The following is a 16,939-nucleotide window of genomic DNA, read 5'->3' on the forward strand; positions in this document are numbered from 1 at the left end:
TGAACTTATTGCCTGTCAAAAGTTCACAAATCAAACGTAACCACTACGATTTGACCTCTCAATTTATGCATGACCTATCTTATTTACATAATACAATGGCGAGCGTGTTGAAATGTTGTGGAAAAGTTTTCTGTGTTTAAACAAGTAAAACCGAATAAAGTATGACAGATAATACACAGAGCGAAGTAGATATAATAAACCAAGAGATTTCTCAACTAAAGGGTATACTAAACCGTCAAAATAATGATGAATTCAAGTCTCTTACTGCAGCTGAGCCGACGCAGGGTGATTTTTGCCACCAGTCGACTGCGACATGTTCTCTGAATACTACTAGTACTACTGACACTTCCGTAGTCGAGCTTTCTGAGAAGATTGGTAAGATTTCGCGCGAACTTTAAAATACAATAGCCTAGTTTGTGTTTTATATAGTTAGCCTTGAATTTAGGCTAAAAAGGTTTTAAAAGGTCAAGTGGCCTAGCCTAGGCCCTAATAAAAAATGGGCTAGGCCCTAATAAAAAATGGGCTAGGCCCTAGGCCTAGCATGGCTTGCTCTGTACACACACTGTTCGCTTCAATCACTGTAGTGTAGGGTAGGCTATAGTATAGGCGGATCAATCTGGGTAGGCCCTAGGAGCCTCTATTAGTATTAATTATTAGTAAGTAGTCTTCGGGAAAAATATATATATAAAACTACAAAATTGGAAGGAGTCAGTCTGTCTATTTTCCTCTATAGTATCATAAAGCAAATGAATAATGACAAAATAATGTAGAAATAGAATGGATTACTTGTATGTACTATGTAGTGTATTGAATTTGATAATAATTGTGATTTTTAATTTTCAGACAATGAAGATAAAGTTAGCCAGGAGAATATATTTGTAAGTAATGTGCGTTTCACAATGAAGGTTTTATAATCGACTAACTAATTCTTCACTGTTTGATCGCAGGCTAATTTCATCCTGTTAGCTACCACCTGAATTAATCATTCTTACTACACTAGTCCAATCCAACGAAAGGAACCAGTCATTTATAGCGGTCATGCCCGGTATCGCCAGATAGGGCCCGGTATCGCTTGGTAGTGTTTTATGATATAATATGATGTCAAGTACATGTTTATAATATGCTGTAGTCAGAGTTGATAACATTTTATATCCTAAAACCCTGCTGGGTGATACCGGGCCTTGATTAGCATGACCCGATTATGGTGTGATTAAATGAATATGTTTATTTTTTAACTATTTTTGATAGTCTGCAGTTGATGAAAGTGAACTTGTGGTAGACGAAGAAGAAGCTGGAGGTCTTGAAGAATGTCTAAAATTTAACCAGAACTACCAAATACTTATCAAGCAACAACTTCTTAAAGTTCAACATGCTCTTGCTCAAAACAGGGAAAGACAGGTTAGTGGTCAAATGTCAATGATTGCAGCTGATACCCCCAATTCACACATACAACACATGTTACAAATTCTATAATAATCTTTGTCACAGTATATTAATAAATATAGAAATGTCTTTTTTTTATCAAAAAATACTCAAATACTGTAGTAGTTATTTTTACATGTTGTGTTTGTTTTGATTTGTAGGCAGAGATCAAAGATGACTACAATATCGCCTACATAAGCAAGAAAAGACCGAAGCGAGAACGCTCTCTTTTGAGTTTCTGCCAATCATACTTTATAGGTGATCTTGGCCAGGTAAGAAAAACAAAAATAATCCATTACAGTCGCACTAGTTATAAGGTAGTCAACTCTGTCAAAACTTGACTGCCTAAAGATCTCTCCAAAACAGTTTTCTTCAAGACCTCCCAGTTTCCCAATATTTTGAGTCAGCCTCCCACTAAGGTGCAATTTTTCCCATAAAGTAAAGTAGAACCTTAGTTTTTTTAGTAGCGTTCACTATGTTGTCTTGAATATTCTGAACCTGAGCGTAACAAAATTTCTTTCTCTGGCAGGGACCACCACCAAGTGAAGAGACAATTAGACGCCATGCTGGCAAAGAACCATCAGCTCATATCATTCCAGCTTTGAAATGTAAGAATAAAGCATGCAGTAATACAGTAGTACACAACACTTTAGATCAATGTTTTGCAACCTATGAGGTTTGCGAAACAATTCATAATCTAATATCATCACAACCTACATTGATTTAAAAAAACAGCTCTCTATGCCTGTAACATTATAATAATATATAAATTCAATAGAATACACTTTCGGGACCCAACAAATAGCCCCCCAAATAGAGGTATTCTCTGAATAGGGGCGTCTCCTTGATAGAGGTATCGCCTCAATAGGGGTGTCGCCTCAATAGGGGTGTCGCCTCAATAGGGGTGTCGCCTCAATAGGGGTGTCGCCTCAATAGGGGTGTCGCCTCAATAGGGGTGTCCCAAATAAGAGGTTCTACTGTATAATGTACAAATTCATCTATATATGGTAAACAAGTTGTTAAAGCGATGTTTGCGCTCACATATGGCTATATTATTATTTTGGCTTAGGGCAAAAACCTCAACTTGAAAGACTGACCGCAGGTGTGCAGTCAGATGGAATGGAACAAAAGATGCAGCCAATCTTGAACCGACGTGAAGTATTAATGCGAAAACTGAAATCACTGAAAAATGAAGAAGAAGAAAAAGATGAACTGAAAAAAACCATTCAAGAAATTGATGACGAATTGGATAGGATTAAGTATGTCATCGTAGTTAAAGACTTATTTTAAAGCTATATCGCGCCCTGAAAAATATTAAATTGGCAATGAAAAACTGTTCTTCACAGTAATGCCTTAAACAGGCTTTATGTTGTGGTTGTTGTTTTGTTATATAAAGGCAATTATCAGCATCAATATGAGAATTGGTAATTTTTTAAAATCTTTACTCTTACTGCTTTATTACTGATATTAGGAACCTGCCAGATAGAGAACACGTTGGGGATAGACTAAGACAAGTGGACTTTACTAAGATATCAATCATGGATGTAAGTTTTTTTTACATTTATGATTATATAAACAAATACTGATTGCAATTAAAAACTGATGGCAATGAGAACGTTTCCTATGATGATAATTAAGAGGATATTATACCAATATACCGAGAAACCATTATATACCGAGAAAGGATTAAAAACCCAAAAACCATTAAAAACCAAGAAACCATTATAAACAGTGAACTTTTTTTCAGCTGGAAGGGACTCGATCTGCTTTTGAATGTCAAGTCCAATGGCAAAATTATCAGCACCCAGATATCAACAAAACAGATTGGAGTTCACAAGAGATTCAAAGTTTAGCAAATGCTGTTAACACATATGGTGAATATGATTGGGACACAGTTGCTGAAGAGATAGGAGTAAGTAACACAATTTCAAATAAGAATTTTGAAATGTGCCCATCAATTATGCCTCTAGGCCTACAGCCTAGTGGCCTATAGCTATAGGCCACTAGGCTGATAGGCCTCTCTCTACCAGATCGAAATGGAACTGTTGTTGGCAGGCAAAAATGACGTGTGATGGGAATGGGATCGCGACACTTTGTTCGCGATGGTCTAACTTTTTCAATGGAAAAATTACATTATGACATTTTTGTATTATAAATTATCCAAAAAATATGAAATACTTCAAAATGATTCAGTGCTTTTAAAAAAAGTTGAATCTTTAAAGTCTTTTTTATATAACTAGTTATTGAATGATATAATATTTACTTACTTTACTAATATTTATAATTTTAGGGTGGCCGTCTCCCATGGCAGTGTTTAGATGCATATCAACGAGAAATTCCTCAAGAGTCAGACAATGTGTAAGTACTGTACCTTGATGTATATTGACACTGGCAATTTTTAACAAATTTAATGTTAAGATTTACTATTCAAAATCTATAAATATCTTACAGAAAATTCACAGAAGAGGAAGATGCCTTGCTATTGAAGCTTGTTGACTCTTTCAGAATTGGTGATTTCATACCATTTCAAAAAGGTAAACAATTTCTATTAAAACCTCCAGGCCTTTTCTTTTGAGGCATGTGAGTGTGCATGCACTTATCACTCACATAAAATGTGCCATTTACAGCCCACTTAAATTTAATTTCAATGAATATAAAATGCATAGGAAACAACATACTATTATGCATTAATTTACATAAAGATTAAATTATCAGTTACACATACTGTACGGAAAATTCAGGAATGTAAAATCAAGGTACACAAAGTCCTAACTGTGTACATTAAAACATCTCTTGTTTGTTCCTTAAGTTGCATTTTTCATGAATCGACTTCGTAGACAAGTCGTCGCTCGTTGGAATACTAGGCTTGATCCAAACTTAAAGTTAGGACCTTGGACTGCTGCAGAAGATCAGGTAAGCTCTTACTTAGGCTGTGTTTACAACACCCTTTTTAGTTTACACGCCTGCTATGTATATGCATGTTTTCACAGACCAAGGTCAATCCCCTAATCTAAGCTGTTCATACCTTACAGTAGATAAATTATTGAATTCTATTGTGTATGATTAGGATGTATGATGAGGTCATCCGCGTGTGAAATTCGGCCCTGTATCAAGAAGTCCGTCTTTCATCTTTAACAACAAAAAGAGATTAACAGAAAAAAAAAATAAAATCCATTTAGTATTTTTCACAAAACATGACTTTCTGTAATGTAAATGTTTATGTAAACGTGTAGGCCTACCTACAAGGCTTAAGACTATAGCTAGCCTAGCATGAACTTATGACCTGTTACTTGTATATTATTCTATTATATATTATAGTCAAATACTATTTTATATAATGTTGTTAATTGTATTTTTATTCATTGTTATTATTATTATTATATTCATTCATTTCCTATATTTTGAATAGTATTCATATACAAATTATACAAAATAAAAAGAAAAAGATTTCATCAGGAAATTAACAATAGCAACTTCCACAAAAACAACCTACAATATCCTGAAATACCATTTTGCACCAACGCTGATGTAGTTTGGATTGTGGAAGTACATTAACTATGGTTTAAATCCGACTATTACACACTATTATACTATTTAGTATTACATTATTATTTTATCCATTCTGTATTCGTATGGTTAAACCCTCCTGTTGTTATTGGCGAATTCCATTAGCTGTTGGTTTGGGTTTTGAAATAAAAAATAAAATAGAAATAGTGGTTTCAAATGTATCTCTTTGCCATTAAAATGATGATATTAATATTATAGTTCTTAAATTTGTTAGTTACTCAAAGAAGGAATTAAACAATTTGGAAATTCCTGGATGAAGATTGCTGATCGTATAAAAGGTCGACATCCAGTTAGTATTCGTGAAAGGTAAGCAGAAAGCTGAAGACAAAAATGTTTTTATCATTTCCATGAAGTAGATCTTCAAATTTAAGTCATTAAGTTTAGTATTTAATTATACATTTGTATTTATTAATAATTATTAGATGGTTGACTAGTTTAAATCCTCAAAGAAAAAGTGGAAAATGGTCGCTTGAGGAAGACATTTCATTATTAGAGATGAGGCTTGAATATGGCAAAGGTACAGTACTACAAACCTACATTTAATTTGTGTAGATCAAGGCCGTAGCCAGCTAGAGGCCTTGTCTGAAATTTTAAATTTTCACCACCGACCCCAATTCTCCAGCACAGATCATCATATTTTATATAAATAATTATATTTAACGCAATTTTGCCTCGTCTGCTTTCAACCTCTCGCAAATTATATCAACCATCTCCTTGTACCTAATGTTGAGCTGATCTAGACGTGTCGGGCATGCACATAAAAAGCTGTCACAAAACCATACACCTAAAAACATACACCTTTAAAACCCAGGAGTATTAAATATTTATTTTGTATACATAAAATAAAATTGGCAGCAAAACAGATTTAAAAAAAATGTAGAATAAATAAAATAATACAAATTTGGATATAAATATTGTAGTGTCTACAGTACATTAAAAACAATTCTACTGTAATTAATTTTCATATTTAAACTTAAGTGTGGAGCGTCTTTACCATTTTATAAAAAGGCATCTATTATTTTTTTTAAGCGCTATGTAAGCAACATATATTACATTTTTACCAATTTAAAAATAGAAAGTTTACAGTTAAATAATGTAATGTTAACATATTACAATTTTAGGAAATTGGAGACTTATGACAGAACAGTTGGCAAAACGTACCAATTCAAAACATGAAAGGGCAATGAATGGACTTGTCATTAGGCAAAGACTTTTGGTGAGTTAAAACCTTTTTTTTAAAATCTTTTTACACTTTTAAATTTAAAAACATGAAATAATATACAAATAATGAATGAGTGTAATGGTGCAAATAATGGCATGAGATGAATGATGAAAGGTTCAATAGTGCATACTTTTGCACGCCATGTAACCCACAATCGTCCAATCAAATGTTCACGAGTTGAATGGGGAGAATATTTCGTTTTTTTCGTTCATTAGTTGAATAATCGACTGCTCCACCTTGTTAAATTGACCCGTCAATCTCTCATCAAATGAAACATTCTCTCCATTCAATGAATACAAAACATCCATTTTTTGTTTTAGAATTAATACACCTACTGTTCTAAAATTTAGTTTGAAATAAATAGTTGATTTTTAAAACTAATATAAGATTTTTTTGTAGGAGGTACAAATAAACAGATTTAAAAATAAAATAGAGGAAAATGCCGAAGGGGATGAAGTAAAAGTTGAAATCAAAGAGGAAGACGGGAGTTTGTCAAAGGAAATGTGTGAATGGATGAGGAAATATATCAACCATTTAAAGAAGAAGTTGGTCGGGAAAAAACAGATTATGGTAAATTATCATCATAGATGATCAGTGTTTTTGTACTGGAAATGTTGGTAGTGGTTGGAATTTTGGTGGTAGTTGGAGTGTTGGAATAATAGGAGTGTTGGTATTAGTTGGAGTGTTGGTATTAGTAGGAGTTTTGGTATTAGTAGGAGTTTTGGTATTAGTAGGAGTGTTGGTATTTGTAGGAGTGTTGGTATTAGTAGGAGTGTTGGTATTAGTAGGAGTGTTGGTAGTCGTTGGAGTGTTGGTATTAGTAGGAGTGTTGGTATTAGTAGGAGTGTTGGTAGTCGTTGGAGTGTTGATATTAGTAGGAGTGTTGGTAGTGGTTTGAGTTTTGGTATTAGTTTGAGTGTTGGTATTAGTAGGAGTTTTGGTATTAGTAGGAGTTTTGGTATTAATTGGAGTGTTGGTATTAGTAGGAGTGTTGGTATTAGTAGGAGTGTTGGTATTAGTTGGAGTGTTGGTATTTGTAGGAGTGTTGGTATTTGTAGGAGTGTTGGTATTTGTAGGAGTTTTGGTATTAGTAGGAGTTTTGGTATTAGTTGGAGTGTTGGTATTAGTTGGAGTGTTGGTATTAGTAGGAGTGTTGGTATTAGTAGGAGTGTTGGTATTAGTTGGAGTGTTGGTATTAGTAGGAGTTTTGGTATTAGTAGGAGTGTTGGTATTTGTAGGAGTGTTGTTATTAGTAGGAGTGTTGGTATTAGTAGGAGTGTTGGTATTAGTAGGAGTGTTGGAGTGTTGGTATTAGTAGGAGTGTTGGTATTAGTAGGAGTGTTGGTAGTCGTTGGAGTGTTGGTATTAGTAGGAGTGTTGGTAGTGGTTTGAGTTTTGGTATTAGTTTGAGTGTTGGTATTAGTAGGAGTTTTGGTATTAGTTGGAGTTTGGTATTAGTAGGAGTTTTGGTATTAGTAGGAGTGTTGGTATTAGTAGGAGTGTTGGTATTAGTAGGAGTGTTGGTATTAGTTGGAGTGTTGGTATTTGTAGGAGTGTTGGTATTTGTAGGAGTGTTGGTATTAGTAGGAGTTTTGGTATTAGTTGGAGTTTGGTATTAGTAGGAGTTTTGGTATTAGTTGGAGTGTTGGTATTAGTTGGAGTGTTGGTATTAGTAGGAGTGTTGGTATTAGGAGTGTTACAGGTAGTATTAGTTGGAGTGTTGGTATTAGTAGGAGTGTTGGTATTAGTAGGAGTGTTGGTATTAGTAGGAGTGTTGGTATTAGTTGGAGTGTTGGTATTAGTTGGAGTGTTGGTATTAGTTGGAGTGTTGGTATTAGTAGGAGTGTTGGTATTAGTAGGAGTGTTGGTATTAGTAGGAGTGTTGGTATTAGTAGGAGTGTTGGTATTAGTTGGAGTTTTGGTATTAGTTGGAGTTTTGGTATTAGTTGGAGTGTTGGTATTAGTAGGAGTGTTGGTATTAATTTATATATTGATTAATAAATATATTGTAATTGATTGAATTGTTTCCATCATTTTATAGCAATTGATTGAAGAAAATAAATGGGATCAAGTTCCAAATGCAAACAAACTCCGTGAATGGTTCAGACGGAGTGAGATAGAACAGATATGCAAGGATCGAAATAAAGAAGGAAAACCCCACGTACTAAGAAGAAGAAGACCCAAAAAACGCAAATACAGCAGCACAGAGTCTGAGAACAGCAGCCAATCGGAGGACGAGGATGAGGAAGATGACTTTGAAGATGAAGAGGAGAAAGATGCAGGGGAACAGCTATCAAAACCAAAGACTTCACGGAAAGTAGGGAGGCCGAAAGGCACTTTAATGGACACCATTGTGGCAGCTCAGATCAAGCACTTGCTGAAACAATATGCTGGATTTGTGACTAGAGATAGACAGATGAAGATTTCAAAAGGTGCTCTAGCTAGAATTATAAATTTTCCCAATGCATGCCCTCTGTAGTTTCTGCATTACTGTAATAACGCATTCAGCTACCATAATGGTCTAAAATTATCTTCAGTAAAAGATTTTGCAAAATGAGATAACTTTAAAATGTTTTGTTTTTTTTGTTGGCACTGATTGGTACAAAGAAGATGTTTATTCCAACCTAATTCCTCTCCTGCATTTTCACTTTATTGTTGTGTATCATTTTGATTTCAGCTCAAGAGACGCTTAGCAAAATACCAGAATTGAAAGTAAAACAATCAAGTTTGTCGGTGTACATTGCTCTGTTAAAAGTACGTCTTTCAAAATTTAACAGCTACAAATATACTTTTGCCTAGGGAGTTTCTGAGTAAAATTATTAGGTGCCTGAAATAGTGGGCATACTACATTAGTATTTGTTGAGATGTCACCAACTTATGCAGAAATGTTACAATTTAGAATGCAGCTTGGCCCATAGTGTTAACCATAAACTGTATATAGACAAAACAAACACTTAAAAACACCTAACATTATAAAGTAAATGTTTATTTAATATTTGCCACTTCTATTTTAAGTCAAAAATGGAACGGTAAAATGGCAAAACTCATGTTTTGGTACAGGAGATAGACGGTGCAGTTGTGACTTTACTATTCTAGTCTAGTATTGACTGTTTTGTCAAATGTGCCAACAGTCTGAATCTGTAGAATCGTCACTAATAATCACATGAACCAATCAAAGAGTATCCTCTTAATAGGATGTCCCAAAGGAGATGCTTTACTGTATTTAAAATGTAGATTATATTCTTTAAAGTATGTCCTTTCTTTCCAGGTCTTTCAGGTTGATATGAACACTACATCTTCTTACATACGACACATAACAAACAGACGAAAAGCTTTAACTTTATCCGACAAAGATTCACCAAAGAAAACCGTTTCTAACACTGAAAACCGAGAAGTACCAGATACATCAATTGCAGCACCAGTGATGAGTTTGTCAAGTGTACAAACAAGATCACCTAGTGTACAGTCCCCACAATTTAGTCTTAATACCCATTTATCAACAGCAGCATTCCAAATGGGAATGGTACCGGCAACTTGGCTATTGCCAGGACAAACAGTTCAACCTGATGGAAATTTGTCACAACATAGTATGCAGCTTCCAAGCTTCCAAGCACCAATGTCACAAGTTCCAATGTCACCAGCAACTCAGCGATTACCAACTCTAGGACAAACAACACAGCCTGCAGGAAATTTGTCACAACATAGTAGTACTCCGCTACTAAGGTTCCAAGCTCTAATGTCACAAGTCCCAATGTCACCGGCATCTCAGCGATTACCAACTCTAGGAAAAACAACACAGCCTGCAGGAAATTTGTCACAACATAGTACCCAGCTACCAAGGTTCCAAGCTCCAATGTCACAAGTCCCAATGTCGCTGGCAACTGAGAGATTACCAACTCTAGGACAAACAGCACAGCCTGCAGGAAACTTTTCACAACATAGTACCCAGCTACCAAGGTTCCAAGCTCCAATGTCACAAGTCCCGATGTCACCAGCAACTCAGCGATTAACAACTCCAGGACAAACAACACAGCCTGCAGGAAATTTGTCACAACATAGTACCCAGCTACCAAGGTTCCAATCTCAAATGTCACCAATGTCACAAGCCCCAATGTCACCAGCAACTCAGCGATTACAAGCTCCAGGACAAACAACACAGCCTGCAAGAAATATGTCACAACATAATTTATATAATATGCAGCTATTATCTCCTCAACATAATTCAACTGCATCGCAAACTCAATTCCGGTTGCCAGGTGTAGTCAACATGCAAGGCCAAATGAGGCAGCTTAATCAAAATTTGTTACAGACTTTACCATTGAATGTTATCCAACGTTTTGCTGCATTGAGAAATCTTAACATTCAAACTCCAAATGCTGCGACATCTAATCCACAGCAAAAGGCATTGGTTACATCAAATTGTCCTGCCGTTACATCAATTTCCAGGACAGTAGGATGTACCTCTTCAAGTACATCTGAAACAAGCACCTTGACATCAACAGCCCCTCGACTGACTACAACAGCATCTCAAATATTGACAGAAGGAGCACAACCAAGAGAAGAAACACAAGATATCAGTTCTGGTAGTTCTGCTGCCATTTCGACAATGATGAATCCCTTGCCTACTACCATTGTTACATCACATGCACAGGGACATCAAACTAATACATCACCACTACCAGCAAAGTCTATAGGCTTATCATCAGTACAGTTACCAAACTTGCCTGGAACAAATCTAGTACAGAATATCCTGCCAGATATGAACCAGTTCCAACCTCAAGGTAGTCAACTTTTTCAAACACTAATGCCAAATATCCTAGCTCAAGGCCTTTTACCTACAAACCCAGGAAATATTCTCCAGACATCCGGTGTAATAAATATACCAGGAAAGGGCTTTTTGGTACCTGTACAAAATTTCTGCTCAGTTCCACAGATGGGTTCAACACAATCTGCTGTGATCAACCCCTCTACAAGACCTATAGCACAATCTGGTACACCATCATATGTACCTACTACAACATCTGCTGCAATTCCAAATTCTTTGAATGTTTCCTCACCACCTGCTGTATCTTCTACACCAGTAACCACCAAAAATGTTGCGCCAATTGCTGGTAATGCAACTAAATCTGTAACGATTAACCTACCATACTATGAACGTTCATTGAAGAAAATGTCAAGAAAAATAACAACTGTTCCTGACGAGGGGAGAGAGTTTTCACACGAGATGTTGCTGATTGCATCACTACCAGAAGTGGAAAAAGTATCAGAAACCAAATATATTGTGCCAACACGATATTTCAAATTGTTTGATTCTGGAGACATGGATTTATTACTGGCACGGAAGACATTCATAGCTGATAAAGACAACAATTCTGGACCAAACACCAATCAGGTACAAACTAACTTACCTGAAACTTCATCAACAAAACAAAGTTGTAGTGCAAAATCTACAAACCAAAGTGTGTCCTCTGATTACCATGAAAGCCTTGTTCGGTTAATATTTAGGTCTCCTAAATATGATGAAGATAACATCTCTTTTGCGTGTGATGACCTTGGTTCACAGTATTTTATAACCTGTGTTAAGGAGAAAAATGATAGCAGGAAATGTTCCTGGGTGAAAATAGATGTCCGGCCAATGACTATTGCAGATCATGGTAAAATTAATGCATTTGTGTATAAGCCAGGGACACTAAGAAAAAACCCATTCACAGTGGTTATTCCCGATCTTGGAAAGTATAACGTTTATGAAAATATTTCATCAGTGATGGTTGATTCCTCTATTGCCTGTAGTATGTTACAAAAACAACGCCAAAAGCAGCAAAAACAGTTACCGTATCTTTCTCCAAACCCTGAAAGAATATCAGATTTTCTTGCAAATCATGATCGACCAGGAGCTAAAAAAAAAAGACCAAGACCTGAATTGGTCGTTTCTCAAAGCCAAATCTTTTCATCAGATGAGATAAGTAAAGCTAATAGTTTGATTTTTAGAATATTGGGAAACAATCCATCGTCTATGCAATTACTTCCCCCGAACTTAGCAAACGTAAAAGCTTTGATAAGTTTTAGATCACATCGTAAAGAACTTATCAATCAGACCAAAGGTTGTATTATACCTAAACATGTACATCACCGGTTGAAGGATGCAAACGCCAATGTATTGGGAAACACTTCAACAGAAACAGAGACAACAGATTCAGAATGCGACAGTCAGAATGTGAAAGATGCATTACATGTTATTCGAAAAACACCGGAGTATAAACTATTCAATGCTAGATTTAGATCTTTATTTGCTTGGCCTACTATGCTCAGCAAAATTGAAAAAACAGGATAAATGGACCAATGGCTTACAGCAGGGGTAGTTCACATGGTGCTTGCTTCGGACACAATCATTTGTAAAGTAACAGTGCTGAAAAGCTTGCCTAATCTCTATGACATGGTAGAGAGATATTCTTGAAAATCATTGCGAGTCCACATTTTTTTTTCTAAAATTGTAATCATTAATCATTAAATTCTGGACAGTCCTATATTTGTAGTAAACAATTCAGATGCTATTTTTGTGTTTTGCATAAGTTTGTCTGAAAGTATTAGTATGATTTTTCATAGAAGTACCAGAAAACTATGTTGTTTTGAATAAATATTGAGGAAATCTTCACTACTTCGTCTTCCTTTTCTGTGTATTACTCTTGTGGCTCAAGTAATTGTTATTAATATTAGTCAGATGTTTACCCAACTCTGACGTAACTGTACTTTTTGCTAAGTATATATTCTTGATTATATTTATACTTGCTATTATTTTTTTTTATTTTTTAACCGGTTTTGTTTGTATATATCATTGTAGCATATGTAAAACAATCATTGCTTTAAATTATAAAAAATGCTTAGCAAAAAGAGTCATGTTAACTTTTATTGAAGTTGAATTTTGATAATCAGTTTTCAAAATTAAAACCTAAGCAAATATTTTTAGAATTTTTTCTCAATTTATAGTAGTCTATAAGATAAGACCGCAATTAATGAATACAATCTTTTTACTTTTTAAATGTATATACTATATATATCTTGACTACAAAAAGATTGATAAATCCCTGACTATACCGCTCCTTCAAGTGAAAGTACCACCACATTATTTTGTGACGCCTACAAATTTGGGTAAATTATTGTAACACTCTGGCCACCCAGTAAATGAGAACACAACAAGAAAAGAAAAACATTGCGGGAAAAGTCAATCTCAAAAAGGGATAGCGAGTGTCCGTAAAAGAGAGATTAAAGATTACTTTTAGAGTTGTTGATAGTGTTTTTAACATGCAAGTCTACACAAAAATGCATTTGAAGCTTCTAATTGTCCTTTACTGGATAAGTAAAGTAGTTAGTTGAGCCTAGCCTAGACAAATATAAAAATAGGCTAGGCCTAGGCTAGTTAGAGGTCTAAAAGTTAAAGGCCCTATCCTATAAAATGGGCCCTCTCAGCTCTGGGGAATCTAGGCCTTGGGCCTACTAGCTAGGCTTAAAAAGAGGCAAACTAATTAGGCCTAGCTACAAAAAGTAGACTAGGCTATGTGTATATAGGCAGGTAAGGTATGTATAGCTTAGGCTGCAACTTCTGCAGAAGCAGTCCACAGTGCAGCAGAGAGGAATTTGTTTTTTTAACATTCATTTTTAATTTTATGAAACAGAAAATGGCAGAAAGACCTGAAGATCTGAATCTTCCATTGACAGTTATTAGCAAAATAATGAAAGGAGCGGTAAGTTACAAAAATTGTTGGATCATAGTTGGTATGTATTGATGTTGTTGCACCACCATCCATGTGACTTCTCGCTTAATTAAGAAATGTCTTTCCTGTCAACAATAGTTTGCCATAATTATAAATTTATTTCTAAACAATTATAGTCATGGTCACATACCAGGAATGATGTCCAGTAAGAAAAGAAACCAATAATTAATCAAATATGTTTGTAAATTTTGGTGGTTCACCTTTGGGGCACATTTTCATAACCTTGCATTTAAATTAATACATCATTGTATACAATTTCTGTGGAATTTTTGTATCATTTATAGGTACCTGAAGGTGTTAGTGTATCTAAAGAAGCTAGAAGTGCTGTGTCCAGGGCAGCCAGTGTGTTTGTTTTATATGCTACATCATGGTATCCTTTCACACATGTTCATAATCATATTGAACACATTTTGTTACTTTTTGTTTCTGAACATAAAATTAATGGTTAGGTATTTATAAATTGCAAAAAACGCTGTGAAAAGTAAGTGAAGATGTTCAAGGAAAAGAGAGAAAGTGGAAGCCCATGCTAGCACCCAAAATGATGATACTTCCTTGTAAAGTTAGCGGGACGATTCAGCCCTGAGAAGATTCGGCTCTGGGATGATTCGGCCTAGGACAATTAGGTCCTGAGACGATTTGGTCCACGTTTATATTTTATCAGCTTTGATATTTTATAAGCAGAATTTTTTTTTCCACAGAGACTATAGGGTAGCAATTTATTTTTGGAAATACCAATAAAATATGTTATTAAATGATAGTTCAAAGACCTTTAAAAACTTTATAAATACCCAAAAAATGTATATTAACAATCAATGGTTTTGACTAAAGTGAGACGTTTCAGCCCAAGAGTACCAAATCGTCCTCGTGAGCAGGCATTTCATATTAGTGTTAATTAAAAAGATTGTAGAGGCAAGTGTGTTGCTAGTCATTACGGCTAATACTAGTAATGTTGAATGTGGAATTCCTCAGGCCTGAATACTGCATCTTTTTCTATTCTTAACATACTCTAATTTAGTGCCAACAACTATGCATTGAAGGCAAAACGAAAAACAATGAATGCGTCTGATGTATTTGCTGCTATGAAGGACATGGAATTTGATGAGTTTCTTGAACCTTTACAGCAGAGCTTAGAAGGTTTGTTCAGCAGATAGCTCCATTACCATCCATAATGATAATGATTTAGTTTTTCAACTGTACTAAAAAAGCAGGTGTACTTGCATTAACAATATTCACAGCATGCAGTAGCCTAAATTCAGTGTACTGTACTGCCTACTCAGCACTTAATTCCTGCACAATTACTGTACCATCACATGCTCTTTCCTTTTCAATTTTATGATTTAACTACTAAACTACAGATATGGAGTCAAAAAATCATTCTGTGTTTGAATGCTTAGAAAAATATGAACAAGTGCAGAATGGCTGTAAGACTAGTTTCCGTTTTATATTTTATTAATATTGCTAATTTGCTGGGAATTTTATAGTTTCTATGATTTCCTGTAAAACTTAAACGTACTATTATATGGCAACAATGTACATTTTCATTTTACCAGATTTCAAGAAAGAACAACAAGGTAAAAAGGTAGCTTCAGAAAAACGAAAGAAAAGTAAAACGGACTTAGAAAAATCGCAAGAGGAAGCCGGTGAGGAGGATGGCAATGAAAGTAAAGAGGCTGACGAAGAGGATGATGATGATGAGGAAGCAAGTGAAGAAAAGGTAGAAGAAACAAGGCCTGAGGAAAAGTCCTGAAACTAGGTCTTATGTTTAATGGGATGTTGCACTCAAATGTTTCCTTTAATTTTTTTCAAATGCATATATGGATGCTTGGAAGTGAACTGTCTTCAACTCCAATAAAATAAGACCAGAGATTACCCATATATGGTTCTTGTCAACATCTCTCAAAAACATTTTTGGTAGACACAAGATTTTAATCACCTGCACAAATGTCAAGGTTAAAAGGTCATAAATATGTGGCAACCTAGCTATTCTTAGACCCCCTACATTATGCAAAGGACATTTCTTGAGAAACTTGTTGATGTGATGGTTCTATTTCCCATTGCCTAATGTGTAACATAAGCAATATTTGTAATATATCTTAATTAAAGGTAGATTAACCAACCATCATTAATTTGTGGGCAAAATCTGTATCTATCCCAAGCGGAAACATCCCATCTACTTCGCATTTTGTGTAAATGGTCATAAGAAATAACATAGATTCTATATTTTTATTACTGTTACCTTCGTCTGTGTACATTGGCCTAGTATATAGGGTATGTAATTGTAACTGTTGTTGTATGGTGTGCTATAATTGCTTCCACTAACTAGCCATATACTGTAACATTGTTTGTATGCCCTTAAGTAATATGTACAGAGTATTAGGAAGATTGGACTGGAGCTCAAAGAGTGTTCGATTTGTATGAATATATTCGACAGGCTTGTACCTGAACAGAAGCATACACAGTGATGTTGCAATGCAATATTTAACTACTGTATTTATATTCCAAAATAAACATCAACCTTAATTTGATTACATTCCTTTACTACATTGTCATTCTGTAAACGATTTTTACAGTATTAGCAATTTGTACAGTAATAAAACATTAAGAGTATATTATGCTTCATTTGCTGTGTATAGTATTGGTGTTACAATCTGTCCTCAAAACACAACATCCCATTTAAAAGAGCCACAACAATGGAACGATGAGTCTTGAGTAACATATTAGACAACTTTTGTAGACCTAGTCAATTTGGAGATATTTGTGGACTCAAACCCACAACTTCAGAGGTCCAGTCCATACCATGTAGTAATCGTCGTAGGGGACATTTTCCAGGTGGTATTCATCCTAGTAACTGTCTGGGTAGTAGTTATACTAGCGTTAAATGTCCGTATGGTATATTGTATATAAGAATTCTAGTTATCCTAGGGGGTAGTTGTCCTAGGGTTAACATTTTAAGTTTATG

The 16,939-nt window shown here is 35.0% G+C and overlaps 2 protein-coding genes across 2 annotated transcripts; both read left to right on the top strand.

The window, feature by feature from the left end:
• Window positions 1-161: 161 nt before the first annotated feature.
• Window positions 162-12,752, top strand: LOC140047700 (uncharacterized). The gene is made up of 18 exons (XM_072092737.1): window positions 162-375; window positions 844-878; window positions 1,249-1,398; window positions 1,584-1,694; window positions 1,952-2,030; window positions 2,492-2,681; window positions 2,894-2,966; window positions 3,170-3,334; window positions 3,713-3,780; window positions 3,874-3,956; window positions 4,232-4,335; window positions 5,204-5,295; window positions 5,412-5,506; window positions 6,111-6,205; window positions 6,611-6,781; window positions 8,253-8,643; window positions 8,889-8,965; window positions 9,480-12,752. Exons 1-18 carry the CDS (start codon window positions 162-164, stop codon window positions 12,540-12,542), a joined length of 5,256 nt encoding a protein of 1,751 aa, XP_071948838.1. The 3' UTR covers window positions 12,543-12,752.
• A 625-nt stretch (window positions 12,753-13,377) lies between these two features.
• On the top strand, window positions 13,378-16,795 carry LOC140046929 (DNA polymerase epsilon subunit 3-like). Its single transcript, XM_072091692.1, has 5 exons — window positions 13,378-13,512; window positions 13,882-13,950; window positions 14,265-14,350; window positions 14,996-15,114; window positions 15,531-16,795. The coding sequence occupies exons 2-5, from the start codon at window positions 13,885-13,887 to the stop codon at window positions 15,725-15,727; spliced, it is 468 nt and encodes a 155-aa protein (XP_071947793.1). The 5' UTR covers window positions 13,378-13,512; window positions 13,882-13,884; the 3' UTR covers window positions 15,728-16,795.
• Window positions 16,796-16,939: the final 144 nt, after the last annotated feature.

The sequence above is a fragment of the Antedon mediterranea genome, chromosome 4, assembly GCF_964355755.1.
Source record: "Antedon mediterranea chromosome 4, ecAntMedi1.1, whole genome shotgun sequence".
Taxonomy (NCBI): Eukaryota; Metazoa; Echinodermata; class Crinoidea; order Comatulida; family Antedonidae; genus Antedon; species Antedon mediterranea.

Bases quoted from the DNA above. Each gene is read 5' to 3' on its own strand.
- LOC140047700 (XM_072092737.1), top strand. From the start codon at position 162: ATGACAGATAATACACAGAGCGAAGTAGATATAATAAACCAAGAGATT. The intron at 879-1,248 runs GTAAGTAATGTG...TATTTTTGATAG, and splicing joins TTAGCCAGGAGAATATATTT to TCTGCAGTTGATGAAAGTGA. The intron at 5,296-5,411 runs GTAAGCAGAAAG...AATAATTATTAG, and splicing joins CCAGTTAGTATTCGTGAAAG to ATGGTTGACTAGTTTAAATC.
- LOC140046929 (XM_072091692.1), top strand. From the start codon at position 13,885: ATGGCAGAAAGACCTGAAGATCTGAATCTTCCATTGACAGTTATTAGC. The intron at 14,351-14,995 runs GTATCCTTTCAC...ACTCTAATTTAG, and splicing joins GTTTTATATGCTACATCATG to TGCCAACAACTATGCATTGA. The intron at 15,115-15,530 runs GTTTGTTCAGCA...TCATTTTACCAG, and splicing joins TTTACAGCAGAGCTTAGAAG to ATTTCAAGAAAGAACAACAA.